This window comes from Tympanuchus pallidicinctus, unplaced genomic scaffold, assembly GCF_026119805.1.
Source record: "Tympanuchus pallidicinctus isolate F22 unplaced genomic scaffold, pur_lepc_1.0 scaffold23, whole genome shotgun sequence".
NCBI classification, from domain to species: domain Eukaryota; kingdom Metazoa; phylum Chordata; class Aves; order Galliformes; family Phasianidae; genus Tympanuchus; species Tympanuchus pallidicinctus.
In genome coordinates this window covers 6,121,279-6,142,820 of record NW_026294740.1, presented here as the reverse complement: position 1 = coordinate 6,142,820, position 21,542 = coordinate 6,121,279, and the positions used below count along the sequence as shown (strand labels likewise).

At 51.1% G+C, this 21,542-nt stretch overlaps 1 protein-coding gene and 1 long non-coding RNA gene across 2 annotated transcripts in view; one reads left to right on the top strand and one right to left on the bottom strand.

Annotated features, from left to right (window-relative positions):
• LOC128083061 (uncharacterized) overlaps positions 1 to 1,754 on the bottom strand; it is a 46,397-nt gene extending 44,643 nt beyond the window's left edge. Inside the window, exon 1 of the long non-coding RNA XR_008207943.1 lies at positions 1,646 to 1,754. This is a non-coding gene — a long non-coding RNA (uncharacterized LOC128083061). The remainder of the gene's footprint in view (positions 1 to 1,645) is intronic.
• Positions 1,755 to 3,132: 1,378 nt separating this feature from the next.
• Positions 3,133 to 7,777, top strand: SOX9 (SRY-box transcription factor 9). The gene is made up of 3 exons (XM_052687943.1): positions 3,133 to 3,900; positions 4,764 to 5,017; positions 5,455 to 7,777. Exons 1-3 carry the CDS (start codon positions 3,470 to 3,472, stop codon positions 6,255 to 6,257), a joined length of 1,488 nt encoding a protein of 495 aa, XP_052543903.1. The 5' UTR covers positions 3,133 to 3,469; the 3' UTR covers positions 6,258 to 7,777.
• The last annotated feature ends 13,765 nt before the right edge of the window (positions 7,778 to 21,542 follow it).

Sequence of the window (21,542 nt, the reverse complement as noted above, 5' to 3'; positions counted from 1 at the left end):
TGGAGAGGAAATAATCCTCGCTTTGCTCAGTAACGGAGCAAAAACACCCCTTGAGGAGCTGTTCTGTGCAGGGTGGGTTGCTGCAGAACCCCCGTTTTTAATAAAGTGTCGTTGCTGAGGAGGGAGAGGCTTTTATAGGGGAGAGCGATAATTACACTGCAATTAAGTGCAGCTGAAAGCCGCCCCCAAACACAGCAGCAGCCCCCCAGGCCGCTTCCATGGCACAACCTTATCTGGCACTGCATTTTGTGCCATCAAGCAGTGGTTGATGCAGTTCTGATATCAACACACATTGGTGCATCCCAGCTACCTGTTCTTAGGGACTGCCACTACAACCCAAAGCTTGCAGAGGGGCCGGGTGACATCAACACCAGCCCTACGAGGTCAAAAGAGCCTGGTGACAACACCACCCGCCCCACAGCATTGGTGCCCATCACACCAGCAGGCTTTGGGCAGCAGCAACCTTGGCACAGCGAGGTGGACGAAACCCCCCCCCCAAAAAAAACACCTGCAAAACAAAGCTCATTTTGAAGCAAGAGCAAAACCCAACCTCTCTGTTGCACATCGTTTCTATGGGGCGTTTGTATGGCTGGAGAGAAACACTCTCTGCACACCCACACGGCTGCTGCTGTTCCCTTTGCTGCTAAAGCTGCTGCCTCTCTCCCTGCCCAGAGCTTTGAAGGGACTGTTGCCTAAAATACAATGATTTGGTTGAGCACAAGGGAATAAAACCATGGACTGAGGTCCATAATCCGTGGACTCCTTGCTAAAAATCCTTCCTGACATCCGAGCTCACTGCTTATGATAAAACAATGTAAATTCTACAAAAAGAAATGGGAACTTCCATCCTGACCTACAAAGGACACTCATAAGCTCACAACGCGCCCATGATTAACCAGAGTGCCCCTATTGCCCGAAAAGCAGGAATTAAAAACAGTAATTCCAAAATGATAAAATTACATACGATAACAGAACTGGGAAGCTCCTTTACGTTTCACTTTTGCTTATGGCTCAAACTTGTCCAACTGCTTTCTTTTGTTAAAGCAGATCCTTTGGTAACGAAAAGGCGGCGGCGCTTCCAGCAGACGGACTTTCAGAACGAGAAACGCTCTCATTCTTATGCTTTGCACCCCATCAAAGCTGCTCTGGAGTTTATCAGCAGCAAAGCTGCTAATTAATCTGTTGTCACAGCGCTTTCCCCCTTCAGGTATGCTGCTGGTTGGGGTTTTGCTGCCCAGCTCCAGCTCACAGCAGTGCCCTTCCCGAGCAATCCGGGATGCTCCCATCACAGACACACAGCAAAGGAGACCTGCAGGGCTCAGTTCTGCTCACACACTGACCGAGAGCTGAAATCACCAAAGGAAAAGGTTTCTAAATCCCCCCCTTGAACATTTGCTGTGAGTTTAATTTTGTAAAATAACGACACAAAACTCAGCACATCTTCTCTGGGACACAAAGTAACGACACGGAGCCCTATGAGACGGTCTTCTGTGCTGCAGAGAAGTGTAGGAAACGCCAAAAGCTCCCAAAGGAAACCCACCCCAGCACCCACGCTCCGTCCTTGCTCCTGCAGACAAAGGTCTGGAAATAGGACAGCACTCACAGGACAGCACTCACAGGACAGCACTTACATGACAGCACTTACCTTCCAGCTCCCCCACAGATAACTACTCCCCCACAGTTTGCAAGCAAAGTCTCGGGGCAAGATAGCAAAAGACAAGCAGGGTGCACCGGGGAGATTGCTTGCAGATGCGTTTATTCAGAGCTCCTTCCCTCGCTGCCTTTTGCTTTTCTTTCTAAGCTTTTTTTAAAAAACTTTTTTTTTTTTTAATACTTTTTTTCACGTGCCATTTCCAGCGCTTCGAAAATCCCCTTACGAACAGGGAAGAGGGACGCGCACCGGCTGAGCCGGATCCTGCCCTGAAGGACAAAGGCTGCCAATAGCAGCGGCGTTAACGAAGCCCCCAGCCCTAAGATTCGGCCTGATATCAACAACTGCGCGGGGTGCACCGAGAGCCACCGCTGCCCCGAGCGGGTCGGACGGGAGGAGGGCAGCTCCCGCAGCTCCCAGCGCCCGTCTGCGCTGCAGCGCATCACCACCCCCTCCCTGACACCCAGCGAGGCGAGTCCTGTGCTGAGCTCCATCCAGGTAACAGCTTCTCTCCCTCTCCAGCATCCCCTACTAAGTTTACTCGCGTGTCGTATGATTCACCGTAAGGGAACACCGGTGTATTTCAACACATAACCCTGCAACAGAGACACAACCCGAAGAGCTCCGGCGCTTATTTGGTCACTTTCTGCTGTTTAGTTCCGATGATCAGAGTTGGACAACTTAGCAAAACTTGGCGGGTTCGATGAGCCCCTTCGGCTCCCGTATGCCCGCAGCAGCGCGGAGCCGCTCCGTGGGGAAAGGGTGGAGAAAGGAGAACGCTATGGGGAAATAAGTAAATAAAAGAAAATAAAAATTGACTTTAAACGCTGAATTAGAGTATAAGGGGAAAAAAAAAATTAAATTAAAAAAAAAGTAGAGTTTGGTCCGTAAAAGAAATAAATGGACTGGGAGACTTTTAATAATGAAAAAGAAGAGGATTTCGGGCGCTCCCCGCACCCGCCGCTGCCCCACGCACGGCCGCAGCGGAGGCGGCGCCGCGCACGGTTCGCGCAGCCCCTCCCCCCCCCCCCCGCGGGGCGCGCAGCGCTCCCCGCCCCCGCGCGGCCCCGCGCGCCGTTCCTGGGCTTTTGGCGCCCCCTCCGGACGGCGGCGCGCACCGCCCGCGGCTCCGCTCCCCACGCTGCGGGCAGAGCTCGGACCGCTCCGCGCCGATCCGCGGGAACCCCTCCGGCACGCAGCGCACGGAGCTCGGCGCCCGGGAAGCCCGAACCCGTCGCGGGGCGGAGCGAAACGAAGCCGAACGGCTCCCGCCGCCCCGCGCCCCACCCCGGCGCTCCCGCAAAACTTCGCGCGGCCGCCCCCCTGCGCGGCTGTGCGCGGAGCTGCGCGCCCGCCGGCCCCGCCCCTCGGCGGCGCCTCGACCAATCGCGTGCGCGCCAGCCCCCGGGGGCCGGCCGCCCATTGGCGGAGCGCTGCCGAGCCGAAATCGCCACGGAGAGTATTTATTCCCGCGGCGCGGAGCGGGCCGCAGAGCCGCGCTGCAGAGCCGCGGGGCGCGCCCGGCCCCACACCGCCACCCACGGCCCCGCGCTTTTCTCTCCCTCGGCTTGCAAAAAGTTCGCCGCTCTACTGATTTTTTGGCTTGGAGGAGTTGGGAAAGAGAAAGAGAACGTTAAAAACTTTTGCAAACTTTTCCAGCTTCTTCCCTCCTCTCGCAGCCGGGCTGCGCTCTGGTGGAGACTCCGTCTCTCCCCGTTTTACTTTCTGTTTTTAACCCTTCCCCGCCCCTCAACCGCCCGGTTATTCTTTTCTTTCCATTTTTTTCCTCCCCTGATCCCCCTTCTGCCGCTTTCTCGCATGAATCTCCTAGACCCCTTCATGAAAATGACAGAAGAACAGGACAAATGCATCTCCGACGCCCCCAGCCCCACCATGTCGGATGACTCCGCCGGGTCTCCCTGCCCCTCCGGATCCGGCTCGGACACGGAGAACACCCGACCCCAAGAGAACACCTTTCCCAAAGGCGACCCGGACCTGAAGAAGGAGAGCGACGAGGACAAATTCCCCGTATGCATCCGCGAGGCTGTGAGCCAGGTGCTCAAGGGCTACGATTGGACCCTGGTGCCCATGCCCGTGCGAGTGAACGGATCCAGCAAGAACAAACCCCACGTGAAGCGTCCCATGAACGCATTCATGGTATGGGCCCAGGCGGCTCGAAGGAAGCTGGCTGACCAGTACCCTCATCTGCACAACGCCGAGCTCAGCAAGACGCTGGGCAAACTGTGGAGGTGAGCAGGGGCTGGGAGCGATGCCCTGGGGTGGGGTGGGGGGATGCTGGAATGGGGATGCAGCCTGCAGAGTTTGCTCCGGTTGTGATGGCGCGAGGAGGAGAGAGAAAAAGGAGGGAGAGGATGGTGGGAAGCCTGGAAAAGTTGCTGCAAAGTTTTGCATGCGCTGGCAAAGTTGTTTGGCAGAATATGAGGGGAAAGCTGGGAAAGGAGAGGGGGAAAAGGAGGGCAAAGAGAGCCCTGGGGCTGCCCTCTGCTCTTGCAAAGGTTTTATTCTGACTTAGACATGCCCTGCGTGTGCTGCAGCCAGGGAAGCATTTGGTGATGTGCAGGGGAAGCGATGGGCCTAGATTGCATCAGCTCTGTGCAGAGTGAGGGGAGGGGGTGAAAGCTGCCAACCCCCAGGAGGGTGCCCAGGGGTGGCTTATTATTCCAAAATAAGGCAGGGAGGGGTGAAAACCAGAAAGCGAGTGAGTCACCTGGCTGCCAATGAGTGTGACTGCAGAAAGGAGGAGCGGAGGGGAATCCTAAATTCACAGCAGGAGGAGAAAGTGGTGAGCAACTTTGGTCCTGGCAGCAGACACCAGAGCCGTCACCCAAAGTGCCCAGGGATGGGGGGGGGGGGGCTGAGGAGCACTGGCACTCTCACACATCTTGTTTGATCATTGAAATGTGGGGTAACCACCAGTGTGTGCCCCGAAGTGGGGGTTCAGTGTTGGAGGGGGGGCAGGGGTTTGCATCGCTGTTTGTGAGGACTGGGAGAGTTTTGGGGCTGATATTAATACTAGAGTGGAGGGAAACACTTGTGCTCCCTGCCATGAGCTGCAGCTGACCCCAACCCCCTCCTTCCCCATCTTCCTCAGGCTGTTGAACGAGAGCGAGAAGCGTCCCTTTGTGGAGGAGGCCGAGCGGCTGCGGGTACAGCACAAGAAGGACCACCCTGACTACAAGTACCAACCACGCAGGAGGAAGTCAGTGAAGAACGGGCAGTCGGAGCAGGAGGAGGGCTCTGAGCAGACCCACATCTCCCCCAATGCCATCTTCAAGGCGCTGCAGGCGGACTCCCCACAGTCATCCTCCAGCATCAGCGAGGTGCACTCCCCCGGGGAGCACTCGGGTAGGTGTCACATTCCACACCCAGCTCTGGGGTCAGCAAAGCAGGCTGAGATCGGGGGCGGGTATGGGGGAAATAAGGAAAGTAAGGGGAAATACGGAGCCATGAGCACAGTGAGAAGGGGTCCGTCAGGCTTGCCCTTAGCAGTGCCACAAGTGCTGACCCATGCATGCCAACCCCTGAGGCCACTTCCACCCTGCTTTGCCCATGAGAAATGCGAAGCTGTGATTCTTTTTTCTTTACTTGGTGCAACAGATGGGCATCCATAGCATCAGCATTCTCATTCCTTGCACCTGAAGATATTTGAGTTCCCCTGTGCATCTGCCCACCCCCCCCCAAGCCTTAGGGACGAGGTTAACCATTAACACCATTATCAGGTTGGGCGCGAGGTGCCCGGTGCGATCCCCCTGTCACACTCACACTCTCTCCTTCCCTTGCAGGGCAGTCACAGGGCCCCCCCACACCTCCCACCACCCCCAAGACGGACGCTCAGCAGCCGGGCAAGCAGGACCTGAAACGCGAGGGCCGCCCTTTGGCGGAAGGCGGCCGCCAACCTCCCCACATCGACTTTCGAGACGTGGACATCGGCGAGCTCAGCAGCGACGTCATCTCTAACATCGAAACCTTCGACGTCAATGAGTTCGACCAATACCTGCCCCCCAACGGCCACCCGGGGGTCCCGGCCACCCACGGCCAAGTCACCACCTACAGCGGTACCTACGGCATCAGCAGCTCGGCCGGCTCTCCGGCAGGCGCAGGGCACGCCTGGATGGCCAAGCAGCAGCCGCAACCCCCGCAGCCCCCTGCACAGCCCCCGGCGCAGCACGCACTGCCAGCACTGAGCGGTGAGCAGGGCCCGGCACAGCAGCGGCCGCACATCAAAACAGAGCAGCTGAGCCCCAGCCACTACAGCGAGCAGCAGCAGCACTCCCCGCAGCAACAGCAGCAGCAGCAACAGCAGCAGCTGGGCTACGGCTCCTTCAACCTGCAGCACTACGGCTCCTCGTACCCCCCCATCACCCGCTCGCAGTACGATTACACCGAGCACCAGAACTCCGGCTCCTACTACAGCCACGCCGCCGGGCAGAGCGGAGGGCTCTACTCCACCTTCACCTACATGAACCCCACGCAGCGCCCCATGTACACCCCCATCGCAGACACGTCGGGGGTGCCCTCCATCCCGCAGACCCACAGCCCGCAGCACTGGGAACAGCCCGTCTACACGCAGCTCACCCGGCCTTAAAGCCACGTGAAGGCAAATAAATAAATAAACAAACCAATCAGAAAGGAAAGGAGAAAAAAAAAAAAAAAAAAAAAGAAAGAAAAAAGAAAAAAAAAAAAAAAAAGAAGAGAGGAAAAAGAATGAAAGGAGGCAGTGAAAGCAGAGGACTTCCAGCAGACTTTCCTTTCTTGCAAATAGAAATGATGATTTAAGAGAGAAAAAAAAATAAAGTAAAACATGCTCGAGTTCAAGCTGGGAAATGCCCACAGCGCCCAGAGCTCAGTGCCAGCCCCAAAGGACCCAACGCGTGGGCATGGGCTGGAGGTGTCCTCTGTTTGCTGGACTTTGGTTACGAGTTGGGTTTCTTGAGGGTTTTTTTTGTTGTTGTTGTTTTTTTTTTTTAGCAGTAATTAAAAAAAGGAGAAAAGAAAAAAAAAAAACAGGGGTTTGGGGGGTGGGGGGGAAAAAAAAGAGAAAGCTGAGTCCTCTGTGAGGAAATATTCTCTATTTTAAATATTTTTTAGTATGTACTGTGTATGATTCGTTACCAGTTTGAGGGGATTTATACCTATTTTGTAGAGATTTTTTTTTTTTTTTTTTTTTTTTGTAAAATGCTCTTTATTTTTCCAACAGCTGAAGAAGTGAACGTTTAGCGGGGGCAGCGCTCGGGTTTTTTTGTTGTTGTTGTGTGGTCAGAGGTATTTTTGTACAGCTGGGGGTCTTTTTTTCTCTAAGAAATTACAAAAAAAAAAAAAAAAAAAAAGGAAAAAAATAAAAGAGGAAAGCAAAGCAGGGCCGCGTGCTTCTCGCTGCCATCGGTGCTGCATAGGGTCAGCTCAGCAGGGATGGGCGTGGGGAAGAAGAGGTTTTCTATTTTTCTAACTGGAGAGGAGAGCAAAAGTGGGAAAAAAAAAAAAAAAGAAAGAAATAACTGAAAAAGAGCAGCCAGGAGGAGATTTTTTGTATCGTTATTTTTTCACAACCTTGAGCCTTAAAAAAGAAACCAGCAAAAAAAAAAAGACGCTCTGGATAAAGCCTTAAAGCAGCCCTGTGCTGATCAGTTGGCCCAGCTCTGCGCGCACAGCCTGAGGCTCACAGAGAGCCCCCAGCCCCAGGGGGGGGTCAACAGAGACTGTGTTGGTTCCCCGAGAAGAGCAATTTTTAATCACCATTTAATAAGAAAAGAAAAAGAAAAAAAAGAAAAAAAAATCTCCCTTTCTATATTTTAAGTCCCTTCGAAGAGCGATGACATGATGGGAGCGTTGTTGGGAAGGTAACGGTGCCTGTTAAATTATGGTCAGAACTGTAACCAGTCCTTTTATTTATCTCTTTTGATTCCTTTATTATTATTATTATTATTCTTTTTTTTGTTTGTTTGTTGGGTTGGTTGGTTTCGTTTTTTCTGTGTCCTGGGTTTGTACAAACTCGCGCTCTTCCCCTTTGTTTTTTTCGGTCGTTTTTTTCTTTCTTAAGGAGAAACTGGAAAATTAAAAAAAAATAATAAAAAAAAATAATAATAATGAAAAAATAAAAATAAAGAACTTCCAAACCTATATAAAATGTCGGACAAACTGAAGATTGCAAATGTAGCGCATCACTGAATCATTTGCCTTTGTTTCCTGCCTCAGCTCTATGGGACACAACCAGACCCCATCTCTGCCTTCCAGACCCCAGCGCAGCTCTTAGGGGGGTTTCATGGACTTTGATGAAGCTGTGGCTGAACAGTTAAGGATTGCTTTTTAAAAAAGACAGCCAACTTTGGGTTTTTTTTTTTTTTAATTTAAAAAAGAAAAAAAAAGATATATTTGTTAACTTTTTGTTGTCTTTTTTTTTTTTTTTAATAAGGATTCAGTAGGAGAAATCTGAAAGCACTCTTATAATATGGCATCTCTCTATTTCTGTATAAAAGCAGATCTTTTTTTTTTTTTTTTTTTTTTTTTTTAAATATTTCTGTAACTTAAAAGACCTGTCACTTAAATCATATTTTTGTCTTTAGGTAAGTTTGGTTTTGGTTGCAAGATCCTTCTCTTTGTGAAACTTACCTTTTTTTTTTTTTTTTTTTTTTGTATATTATTGTTTGCAATAAATATACATTGTATTAAAAGTTAAAAACAAAACAAAACCCCGCAGGTGTCTGATTTATTAACAGCCTCCCAGGGAGGGTGAGTGGGTTCATAGAACTCAGTGGGATGTTGGGCTGTGAACAGCACGGGATGTTGCATTCTGCCCCAGCCCTGCTGCATGCGAGCAACACTGTTTGCACAGTGCATCCCCACTCTGCATCCCCCACAGCTCCAAGGCAGGAGGGGAACAGCTCCCCTTGGCCAATGCTTGGATCTGGACCACTGACCCCCAAAAAACTGGAATTCTTCCCCAAATGGGATACATCACCTCTGCAAGCGCGCACAGTCTCAAACCCCACATCTCCACCCTGCAGCGTTTAGGATGCAATTTTGGGAACAGCACAGGGAGGACTGCATTGACGCCCCCTGAACGGCGCAGTGCAATGTGGTGGCACCCACTACTGTCCCTCCCCCTGCTCCAAAGGGGCTCTGCACAGCCCTGCACAGCAAAGCCTCTGCGTGTCCTATGATCCTGACTCCTGCTACGAGCAGCGCATGAGCCAATTAACCAAAAGGGATTGATTGATTTGGCGTGCTCGTTGGGGTCAGTGTCACTCAAGCCCCGAGCTGTGGGGGCACACGATGGGTTCCCCTTCACCCGCTGCAGCCTGAAAGTTGGGTCACTGACACAACCATTGCCTTCCTGATGCCTGTGTAGATGTGTTGGGATGCAGCCCAGCAAGAAGCTGAGAAACATCCCTAAAGGTGCGCAGCTCCAGAGGGGGGGGGAGAGGGGTTGGACCTCACCTTCTAGCCAGAACACCTCGGGGAAATCCTCCTTGCACCAAACCAAAGAGCAAAGCTCATGACCCAACCCCGGACCTATAACTTTGGCTCTGTTTACTTATGGTGTGGGCTGCAACGTGCTCAGAGCAGAGCCAGAGCCGGGTCCCTGAGCAGCACTGAGCTCCTGACAACCCCCCTCACCACCCCCTATATCCCCCCTAGTCGGGAGTTGGGGACACCCACAGCAAGAAAAAAAAAACCTGCAAAAGCCGCACTGCTTCAGGGCACTTTGTGCTAGAAAGCAGAGCAGGAGGAGGGGCTGGGGGGGGGAGAAAAAAAAAAGCAAAACGAATTCAAGGGAACTCTTACAATGCTGCAGGGCAGGTTTGAGCCGCAGCAGATAACAGAGCCGGGTGCAGGACAGATGTGCAATGCTGCGCGGCGGGTTCAGAGGCAGCAGGGCAGGGAGCGGCGCAGCTGCAGGGCAGGGCAGGGTGGGGGCGCCCCCAAAGGCCCCCCGGCTCCTGCACAGCACTGCGGCTGCAGCGGGCAGCACGGGGCTGAGATGTGCACTGGTGGTTCAGCTGCGTGCTTGCAAAAAATACAAGAATAAGAATTTGTAAGAAATTCTCTACACTTTTATGAATGTATAAGGATTTTTCTTAGGAATTTTTGGAGGGCAGCACCCTACAGCACCCATCACACCGAGCTCTGCGCCCACCCAGCCCCACGCAGCTCCCCGAGCCCAGCAGCCCGCCTGCCTGCAGCGGTATCAGCTGCTGAGAAGCGGAGCTGCAATTTGCATTTCCTTAGCCAGCTGTTCATGTTGACATCAAATTAAAGCCGGGGCTTTCTCCCAGAGAGGAGGAGAGATCACAGCCAGCTGTGAGCCGGGATCCCGCCGGCAGCCACGGCTCCTGCCCAGCTGCAGCACTTGGGATGCAGTGATATATCACAGCGGTGCTGGGCAAGTGAGGTTTGCTGGGGTTTCTCTTTTCCTTTTTTGGGGCCCTGTTCCAGGGAGCAGGCAGTTAAATGAGGTGGAGATTTATATGTCAAAGGCAAAGCAGCGAGCTGGGCTCCTCCTGCATCCCAGCCTTAGGGATGGAGTTGTGCCCACCCTGGAGAGAACAAATGAAGCCCATGGTCCCTCCCAGCAGCAGCCAAAGTTGGCTGGGATGCTTGGAGTCACTGCTGCAATGATAAACCCATGTGGAATAGGTAAAGCACAAAGCATAAACGGCTCCAAGGAATCAGGGAAAATGTAAGAAATACCCTTTAAACATCTCAGCAGAACCCCAGATTTACAGTGACATGAGCATGATGCAGGTGAGGATGGCGACGCAGGTAGAACTGGAGCAGCTCGCTGCTCAGAGAGCAGGTGCTGGGATTGCAGCCTGCACCATACAGTGCTGCAGGACACAGAGCCACTGCTGTGCTCCCTGTCCCACTGTTCAGCCTCACCAGGTGCTGTACCTGTCTGCAAGGGTTTCTCCTGCACCCATGTGCACAAGGCTTGCAACACCAGCATGACACCAGAGCATCGGGGTGGGCAGCATCCATTGCACGCAGGGCCATGCTATCAGCACAAGGTTCCCACACCCTCCCTCTCCTGCTTCTCCCCAGCGATTTTCCTCAGTACTAAGCATCACTCACAGCTCCACCAGCAAAGCCTGCAGCCCCCCAAATTCCCAGCACAGCCCACAGACAGCGCAGCGTGGGCACAGACATGCCGTAAGTGCTACTGTAATAGAAATAATTGATCCTAAGGTGCCTCGGGGGCTATAAAGTCCTCAATTGTTAGCTGCTTGGGTCAGAGCCCGCGTCTTTATGACGTGTTTGTACAAGGACTACTCTAATGGGGCGCTGAGCCGCAATTGGGGTCCTGAAGTGCTATTGTAATACAAGCACTAATCATGCACGGCCGTTATACAAGCTGCCCCTGCTCAGGCTGTGCTCGGAAGGCTCATAAACCAGGCAGGGTTGTATTGAAGTCAACTGGAGCTTGGCTGGATCCATAGCTGTCAAACTCCTGTTTTAATTCTGCATGTGTGTGTGCATGGATGCACGCGGCTGTGCACACACACACACACACACACACACACACACACACACACACAGAGGCTGACAGCATCAGCAAGGAGCAGCAGAGCTTGCAGGCATGCTGTTTGTAAAGCCCAGGGTGGGAGGGGAGCGATTTCTCCATTAAAACAGAGTCATGTTTATAAGACGCTCAATAAAAAAGTCATTTGAAATAAGAAATAACAGCAGCTACACAGAAGGAAGGGAAACAAGCCTCCGAATCCACATTTCTAATTAATTACCTGCCTGGGAGCTGCTCTCGGCTTTCAGAGAGTAAAACAGTTTACAGTGGGAAGGTCTGATGGTAAAGTCCATGAGCTCACGAGCTCTGCAGCCACTGCAAGGGGAGCAAACGTAGTAATAGAGAGGGGAACCTGGGCTGCTGCAGCCAGATAGATGTGGCCATTCAGCCTGGGAATAAGGACACTTTTAACAAGGCCATAGCTCTGACCTGGGGCAACCCATAGGCTGCAGAAAACAGCCTATTGTCCCACGAGTCACCTGGAGCCAAAGCTGCAGAGAGAAGGGGCAGCACAGGGGTCCTGGTCCCATCCCCCTGCTCCAGCTCCAGTCAAACCCAAAGAACGGCATCTGAGCCCAGATCTCAGCTCCAGCTTGCCTGCTATTTCAGGGGACTCTCTCACTCTCCAGCCTGGAGTTCCTCTCATTGCAAAGTGACATTTCTCACTCCTGAGACCTGGCTGCTCCCCGCTGTGCTCCTGCAGCCCAGCCGGATCCCCTGCACACCCTGAGAGGAGCCAAAGGGAAAGTAAAAAAGGCTGAAATTCGATTTTCCTTCCCCCAAAGTGGGGATTAATTACACACGTTGTCTGGGCACAAACCAACTATCACCAAGCAAAGTCTCACTCCATAAATTTTAAACTGCTAATAATACGGTTGGACAGGAGTTTTAAAGCTTCAGTAGACAGTTTACAATTAACCTACTCCTGTCAGCTGGAAAATCACCTTACAATGTGATTCCAGTTCACGTCTGACTCGCTTTGAGTCACAATCTGCTTCTGAAACCCAGGCAGTGTGCAGCATAGGGCTGCAGCACCAGGTGCTGAGGGGCACAGCTCCACTCCATCCTGATCCCCATTCTCAGCAGGCAGCCTTCAGAGCATCCTTGGGGACATCCCCACATTCCGATGCTGACTCATCCCAGTTCAGTTTTATTATCTGCTCTGAGAGAACAAAATAATCCTGGCTCTTAACAATCTCGTGTGGGTATTGCTCTGGTTATTGAGAGATAAGGATTAGAACCGTAGAATAACGCCAGCTGGAAGGAACCAAGAAGGATCATTCAGTCCAACTCCCAGTTGTAAACCAAGCACAGCTCTTCCCTCTTCTCTCTTTTGCCAGCTCACCTGCAACACTTTGAAGGCAAAATGTCACCCTACAAACAAAATTTGGGATTTCTTTGGCGAAGAGCAATTGCATTGTTTGAGGCTTTGGCATCCAGTTATGGGTGATGGGTTGACAATCGGACTTGATCTTTCCAACCTTAATGATTCTATGATTCAGACCAGTCCAGTGCTGCAAGCCCAGCAGCCCACAGACCCATGGACCAAAGCTTTGGTCACTGGTTTGGCCCGCAGCCCCACGGTGAAGCTTCCAAAGGGACCATTCTGGAATATCTTGGAAAAAACCCCAATAGTGAATTGCCTTAGTGAGGAGTAAGTTGGGGGGCTGGGGAGACAACCAGTCATTTTCTGTGATTAAAAGGCAAATTTTATTCCTCTAGAAACTTGGAAGCAAATGTGGTGTTGCTATGGTTTCACACCCACTGGCTGGAAATGACAATATTAGCAGGGTGACCTGGTAATTAGAAACTGTGCCCCCAGGTCAGACTTCGGAGAAAATAAAGAGAGATTACGGAGTCCTAAAGACACAGCATAATGCTGTGGGCTCCTGGGCTCCCTACCTTTTATAACCGGCCCATTTAAATGCAGATTATGACTTTCCACCTGGGGCTGCTAATCTGTCTCACAGCCAGATCAAACAATAAGGCATCTCTCCGCACTGTGGGGCCAGGGTGCTTTCGAACTCAGTCTGTCATCAGGTCTGTCAGGCTGTCTATCCCCTTTTTCTCAGGGTAAAACCCAGAGTTTTTCATTCGCAGATAATTATTTTTCCAACCTCGGATGTTTACGTCCTCCCTTCCCTCCCCCAGTCCCCAACAATTTAGAGCAAATCAGATTCAAGCTTTCCTTCATGCCATGTGAAGCCATTGAGCTCATTGGCGTCGTGATGGCACACATTATGTTTAGGGGGAAGGTTCTGCAGTGGCGCTCAGGTAGCAGGAAGGGAGCTGCTCTCCAGGGAGCTGCTGGCTCCTCTCAGCCCAGCATCCCTACCATGGCATGGGGAAGCTTTGCCAGCCCAGAGGGACTCCCAGCCCAGCAGATCCTACTGGTCCTAATGGCCCAGCACCAGGGCAATCCCATCTTTCATCTCTTGCTTGGTGAGATGTTTCATAGAGCTTTCATAGGGAACATAGAGCATCAGCACTGACACCATTTGGAGACCAGTCTTCTCTTGCAAGAACAGGAAATACAAACTCTATATCTCTTAAATAGGGATAACAGCATAGAAAGGCTTGAGACGAAGCCATGCAAATCATGAGGTGCTCAACAATGACCCAGCAGGAAAGATCATCAGGGTTCAGACTGATATCCTTCACTGATTGGATCTCCAGAGCCTTCCCAGTAGTTACCCAGCAGCTTCCATCCACCCAGCACAGTGACAACGTGCCCTTACCCACAAACACAAACTCACCCAGGACTTCGGCTGCATGCAGGGAGTTGAGAAAGAGAAGGCAGAAATAAACCCTTTAAGCTAGACATTAACATCCATCCCCTGTTTTAAACACCAACAAAGCAGGTAATGCCAGTATCATTAAAGCCAGATGACTCCATCAACACCAACCCAGAGTGAAAGGTCTGAGCTCCTCAGACTACTGCACCTGGCTCCTTAATGCTCTTTGCATTCACTAAGTGAGGGAGCATTTTAATGAGGGTTAATAGCAGCACTGCACTTAGCAGCCTCTATCCAGGCATCTGTCACACATTTTCACACCATAGCAGGTGTCAAGCGTGTGGTCAGCAGCCTCCTTCCCCAGCTCCACACAGCCCCAGATTTCATCTGCTTTTCTAAAGATGGCCAACCTAATGCCTTGAGATCCAACCTGCTAAACCCTGCTGGGTTTCTAGGGCTCAGCACCCTCCTTGCCTGGTTCACATTCCCACAGTTACCCCTTCTGTCATGTTATGGACCTGGAAAGCTCAGGCTGCTCTACCCGTGACCATTCCAAACACTCCCCATTCCAGTGCTACCTCAGCCTTCTCAAACAAGTGAACATGATGCCCTGAGGACTCAGGAGGACACGGAGGACGATGCTGCCTTGCTCACATACTCCTCTCTTTGCAAAGCATTCTTATGGGTAATGTAGGAAGAAAAAATCAATATGGCATCAGAAGAAGAATGCTGTTCCCCTTGGGAAGAGCAGCTTCTAAGAGAGCCCTGGATATAGACCTGAATTTCCAGCTGCCTTTTCTTCAGCTGTGAAGCAGCAATTTCTCTGCTACTGCAGTACAACAAGTGGGACCAACAGGTGCTGGAACACAAGGATACAGAACCTGTGCAGCCACACATCTGGCAGCCAGGCAAGGCTGAACCCTTCTATGCCTCAGTTTCCCCTGCTTGCCATGTGAGATCACAGCAGGCACTGCAGAGCTGCTCCTGTTTGATAATTGCAAATAAGAGATCCAGCTTCAACCAACACAAGATCATGGCAGATTATCAGCACCATAGGAGTGTCTCTTAGCAGGGAGAAAAAGACCAAATTAAAAGCCCAAACTGAGCCTTATTAGCTCCATACTCGCCTCCCCCCATCCCCTCTCCTCGCCCCCATTCTTCCTCCCTTCCCAAACTGTCATGGTTTATTTTGTTTGGGTGGATTTTCTTTTTCTTTCCTCCCCCTCCCAGCCCCTCGCAAACAGATAGTTTTCCCATGGAGATCCAGCACGCTCTGTGCCTATTAGCATCCTTGTGCATAATTAGAGCCCAGCGCATTGTCATGCAAAGCAGCCTCGGATGACAACACTTCAGCCCGGACGACACAGAAATGCAGCGAGGAAGTTTCTCACACTGGTTTTAGCCAAGGCAAACCGGACTGTGCACGGGTTTGAGATTTTAATTATTGGATGGGTGCTGGGCTGCCCTTACAGCTCGACGAGGAAAGCTCCCAGCCACCCGCCTGCCCCCCGGCCTTCACGTTGCTCTCTGATACTTTCTGCTCATTACAATGAAATCCAAACCCAACTCTGAACAGCCACTGAATGGTTTTCTACATCATCAGTGCTAAATCGGCATCTCTGCCGTGCTCTGCCTCTCTGCTCATCCTAGTTGCCAAAAAGGCTCAAGAACTCAATGACGGTTGGAGATAAGGTGGAGAGCTTGGCCCAGCACAGCCCAGAAGAAGATCCCACCTCCAGCATCTCTTCTGCTGCATCTCTTACCCACCACGACCCCCCAGCCCTGGCCAACAGCACCCTGCTCAGTGAAGGATGGCTCTGCAAGCACCACATGTACCCAGGGGAGGCTCCCAGCGCCCAGGAACACACTGTGCCTGAGCTCCCCAAGCATTTCTCATGATGCCCACAGCTTCTCTGAACCTCACAGGCATCCCTCAGGGCAGGATCCTTGCAGCATGGTGACTCACAGCGTTTGCACTCTCGGGAAGGTAGCCGGGAAGTTTCAGAGGTGCCCCAGGTTTAATCATTAATCACTGAGCTCCACTCTATGGTTTCACCTTGGGATTTCACCCACTCTCACATCAGCCAGAAGCAGAGGCATTTAAAAAGTGACTTCCAAAGCATCCAGGCATGAGGTAGGAGAAAGGGTGGAGGCGAGGGATGGCCCCATCCCCATGCTATGCCATTGCTCTGAGGCTGAGAGAGCTGCAGAGCTGCACTGCTCCAAAGAGCAACCATTAACCAACCCACGAGAGCCAACTCATACATCAGTGGGTCATTAAAGGATCTGACACTCATTAACAGTCCTGCAGGGCCTTATGTGCCGGTGCAGCCTCCCACTGCATTATCCTTCCTGCAGGAGAGCAGAGGGGAAAACCACAGGGGAGAGACTGCTGCAAACCCTGAGTCCTCTCCTCTTCTGCTCCTACCTTCTCTAAATTGACAAGCTCAGCCAAAGGGTGACTGCTACCAGCCTAATACCAGTGGCAAAGCCACAGTCTGTGCATGCTGGTGCAGGAATCACAGCAACACCACTGTGCTCTGCCACCCCCAGAGCTCTGCATCCACATGGAAGCAGCAGCCCAAATCCCAGTGCTGCAGCACCCAGCGGATGCTGTGGGCTGGGGAGGTCGCACTGATTCCCAGCTGCAGTTTGCACTATGTTTGTTTTGCCTGCCTCCAGACACACCGGGCTGGCAGCAGGGCTGACCTGTTTGCTGACCCATAACCAGCATAGCCAAGCCCCTGATTGCAACCTTCTGGCAGTTAATGTGATCCTCTTGACTACAAGCACAGCGAGAGGAACGGCTGGTGGCTTTTCCCTCTGCTCTGCCTGGTTGGCTGGGTGGGATCCTCCTGCACTGCTGGGTGAGAAAGAGCAGAGCATGGGGTTGCCAGCTCCAAATCCTACTGTACTGCTAAGTACAATCCTGCAAATGTGGCAGCCCTGCCCATGGGGAGATAATGATAGGGATGGTCCTGCTGCAGGATGGAAGATGGAGCAGAACAGCATATATATACGTATACGTATATGTCCTCATATCTCCTTGTTCAGATTCTCCATTATTTTTGGAAAGAATTAAAAATAACCCAGAGAAATTAAGTATTCACTGAAGTTAAACCTCCAGCACACTTTGACTTTCAGCAGTTTGGAAAACGACAGCACTCTGTTCAGACTTTCTTCTAATTCATATTTTATACGGGCCTCTCATAATCCATACTCCATCCATCTTCCTTCTTATTTGTTTTCTCTTTCCTCCTCCTTTTTTCCTTTTAACCTGTTTAATCCTTTTAAGTTCAAGGATTTGGAAAGCAAATACTATAAAAGATGAAAGGTGCGTTGGAGGAAATCAACTTTGATAAGAGGCTTTTATGGCTTGTAAACCTTATTCCGGCCCTTTGGCTTGAAAGGCAACACTAATTTTAAGAGCCTTATGCAAGCCTCACGTTGAGCTTGGAAAAAAAAATTGCACCAGTCTTGAAGTGATGGGCACCTGGCTGCAGCCTTCGCATTGCAGCACATCAAATGCTGTGGTTAACAGCGGGCAGCCAGCAGCAGAGCTTCCAAGGGCACGGTTTGCAGAAACCCAGATTTGCTGTCCCAATTTAAAACTAATAAAGGGAATTACGAGCAGCACGATCCCAAACAAATCGCTGCAGGGATGTTCTTTTTCACTGCAGCACCACATCACTGCACCCTCACTGACCCCTCCAGAAGAAGGCAGGCGGTGAGCTCGACCCCTCTGTGCTGGATGCAGCACAGTGTTAAACGGCCCTGGCCTTGCTCAGAGTGGGGCACGTCTCTGTGTCCCCACTGCTGGGACCGCTGCTATTAGGTCAGCCCTTGGCAGAGTTGCTTTAGGCCAGGGCGGAAAGCCTTATTGCGTAAGACAAGAGTTTGGAGACGGAGCCGCGTTGTTTGACAGCGTAAACACGGGGCTGCATCGCTGGTTGGAACGCAGGCCACGGGGCTGGAAGAAAGCATCTCAGCAAAGAGACAGGCAAGCTCGGGACAAGCTGTGAGCAGTGACAGAGCCCTGCTGTGCACACAGCTCTCACCAGCACCCCATTCACTGCTGCAGTTCCCTTTGTTGATGGGAAAGCCCAACACCAGACCCGACTCTGCCAATTCTCCCCTGTCTGTTTGCAAGAAGGGATGAAGGAGACTGCTAGTTCCGAATCACATTGCTGCTCAGGGCTGAGTAATTACAAGTGGCTGCAAGCATTATTACCTATAATGCAGCTTATACAGAGGCAGGCTTGGCACTAATTAGCATCACATGGGAGGCTCATGCGCAGCATCATTACGAGGGAAATGAACTGTGATCCAGAAGAGGAATATCTATTGACAGACTTGGACTGGATCCTGGGGATGCTGCTCATCCTCGAGCATCAGCGCAGGAGGAGAACTCATCTCCCACCCCTATGGCTGGGTACTCCAGTGAAACGAAGGGTTAAAACTATTTTAATGATACTGACACAGATTTCTGTGGATTTTCAGAGGTTCTGGGGCAAGTCATTATATGCAGACTGAGGCCGTGCTGTCACCAAACGAACGCAAGTTTCTACCTGAAGTATTTTCCAGTTTAAATAAGCAAAATGGATAAAGGGCACGAGAAAAAACTAGAGGCAGACAACACAGATTCAGAGAGCTTAAGAGATTTACCCCCACCACAAAGCGGGGACTGGATGCTAGATTTCTAGATCCCAGCTCAGTTTAATCCCAAACCCCTTCACATGCTGCTTCCCTTACAGTCAGGAACCACTCCAAGAGAAGGCGGATCCAACTGCAGCTTAATCCATCCCCCAGCAAGCTCCCACCAAACATCACCACAGCAGCTCAGCACAGCTCCCAGCTCACCCCAGGACCTGCCTGGAGATGGCAGACATTCAGGCAAGGCTTCTGGAGCAGGGCAGGAAACGTGGAGCCATGCATGTGACACAGTGCAGCAGAAGAGCACAGGGAAACAAGAAGGAAAAAGCCACCAGCACCTCCAGTCAGTGCCTTTTGCTCTGCAAGTGACGTTTCCATCTCATGGGATTTGATGTACTCAGGCCCTGGTTATAGTCTTGCCCAACCAAGGTACGTGCAGCTCAGGGAGCTTTTGCATTTATGAAATCCTGCATTTATGAAGGCAATTTCTTTGCTCATTGGCAGTTTCTTCTCTGGGGAAGTAATGGGGCTGCCCCTGCAGCCGTAGCAAGGCCAGCAGGCTCACTGATGCTGGCACATGGCACGACCAAAGGCAATTGGTCTCCCCACCACTGCCTATATCCAAATCCAACATGAATTCACATCATTTTTAGGTGCTTAAAGGCCAATTGGAAAGAAGCTAAAATATCAGCATCAGAAACAACACACTCACATGCATAAATGCCAGTAAGTGAACTATGGGCATAAGAAGCTCAAGACCTAAAAGAAAAAACAATCTCGTTTTTTCTTTTTTTTTTTTCAATTGACAAGTAGAAATGTTTGTAAACACTGACATTTCAAGCAGTTTTTTTCACAACTGAAAAATGCATCCAGCATCTCTAAAATATCAGAAACTCTTTTCCCTACTGTGATATACCTCCCACAGGTCTGCAGACCCCATGCAGCACCTTGTTAACACATTGAACTAAAGGAGCACGTTGGGCCAGAAATTGAAAGAGTGAAACCAGTTCAGCTTTTCTCCATTATCTGGGCTGAAAAAAACATCAGATAAGAATAATTAATAATAATAAGGAGGAGGAGGAGGAGGAAGAGGAAGCAGCCAAGGATATTTTTTAAAACCATGTGCATCAGTTATCTTGGGAAAGACTCTCAACCCAGATGTCAGATGTTCCACCATGAATCCTGGCCTCTCAGTTCTCAAGGTCTTTTTGTGAGTGAACCAGCAGCAGCGAGATGTGTTTCATGGCAGTCCTATGCGACATCCAACCTTTGGCCAACCTCAGGTGAGTTGGGAGCTGAAAGTGAGGAGGAGGAAGAGCAGAAGGAGGAGGGACATGCTGTGTTTCCCCTGCTTGAGGGTGGGACGGAGCACCGTGTCCCTCTCCCAGCCAGATGCACAAACCCCAAGAGCACTCAGGCTGCATGAAGATGAGGTGGGAGGCAAACGGCCTCCGCTTGTGGGATACAAAACCCCAAACCATTAATGCTGCAAGAACACCATGGCCAATTTTCTTTGCACCTCAAATGTCATCCTATGGGGACAGCAGCCAGCTCCGCAGTCTTCCCCCCTCAACCACGCCAGTGAACTGGCTCCAAACAACGAATGTTACACAGGAGAAGGGGAGGCAAAGCCAGCAGCTGTTTTGTTAAGCAGCCCCACACCGCAAATGCAATTTGCTAACAATCATTACAACGTGCCTGCAACATTTGGCCACCAGACTTGCTCCTTATTTGTTTTCAGAGGACGGATGATTGCTCAACAGCTGTTGTGTAGGCCTGGTTAGCCTTAAAAAAAAGAAAAAAAAATACCCTACACTAAGCACATCTCCAGGGAGATCAAGTGGTTTTTTCACTTATTTGTATATCCCCATAAGCAGTGAGGGATTCTGACCAAGATCAGGCCCTCAGCATACCAACCCCACATGGAGAGAGAGGAGCCACCCTGCCACAGGAATGCAGGCTGCCAGCCCAGGGCGAGGAGGAGGAAGGACGGCCATCAGGGAAAGTAAAGAAGTCACCCAATGCCATACGATGAGGCTGTGGATCTAAATTTCTCAAGTCCTCAGAGCCTCAAGTACAAGAACAAGGTGCCCAGCACAAGGGGATGTTTCCAATAGAAGGAGCAACCAAGGAGGAACAGCTGCTGGAGGGGACAAAGCAGCAGGAAGATGCACGCCCAGGCTGTAGGCAGGACAAGGCTCCCTTCAACTTCACGAGCCTTTAGAACATCGTATGTCAGAAGAACTTATTTACAGTGTATTTCCTTTATGCTTAAAGCAAGTGACAGACCCTTCCTACTTAAAAATCAGGTTGGAGAAATGCAGATACCCACACATGTGCCTTCTGATGGTCTTCATGCACGCCAAGCAAGCCAACGCCAGCCCCAGCTACCACTTCACCCAGCAAACCAATGCCTTTGTGAATGGGAAAATACCAGAACTTGCTTTCTGGGTTTATGGTTTGCCACTATGGGAAACGAGCATCACCACTCCTTGGCAAGAATGCCAGGCCACAACAACATCACCTTGGTCAATGAACCGAGCACTAAACTGGATACACAGTGAACGCTACCAAATAGCTCTACCCAGGATGTGGGGAAGAGTCCTTCATCCTCTGCAGGCCAGAAATGCATGAAACACTCCCACAAGCACCTCTGGTATCACAGAGGGTGCCTGCAGCCATCCATCCTCTGCTTCTTCCATGTTGGATGGAGACCCTGCGGATGGCATCAACACCATGCAGCCCTGCATTCCTGTGTCTTCCCCAGTGCCAGCATGTGCCAAAGCACCTCACATCAGGACTAACCTATGCAATGGCAAAGAAATAAATGCTGTGTTACAGAAAAAAAGAAAAAAAAAAAAAACTTCAAAGATTTTATGAAGGAATTAACGAGCCTTTTTCTCCTAAATTAAAATCCTTTTCTTCCCCTTCCCACCGCAGCAGGACTTAACGCTATCCCTGAATC

Excerpts from the sequence above, each read along its gene's own strand:
- SOX9 (XM_052687943.1), top strand. The coding sequence starts at position 3,470 with ATGAATCTCCTAGACCCCTTCATGAAAATGACAGAAGAACAGGACAAA. Across the intron at positions 3,901-4,763 it reads ACGCTGGGCAAACTGTGGAG|GCTGTTGAACGAGAGCGAGA; the intron begins GTGAGCAGGGGC and ends CATCTTCCTCAG. Across the intron at positions 5,018-5,454 it reads CTCCCCCGGGGAGCACTCGG|GGCAGTCACAGGGCCCCCCC; the intron begins GTAGGTGTCACA and ends CTTCCCTTGCAG.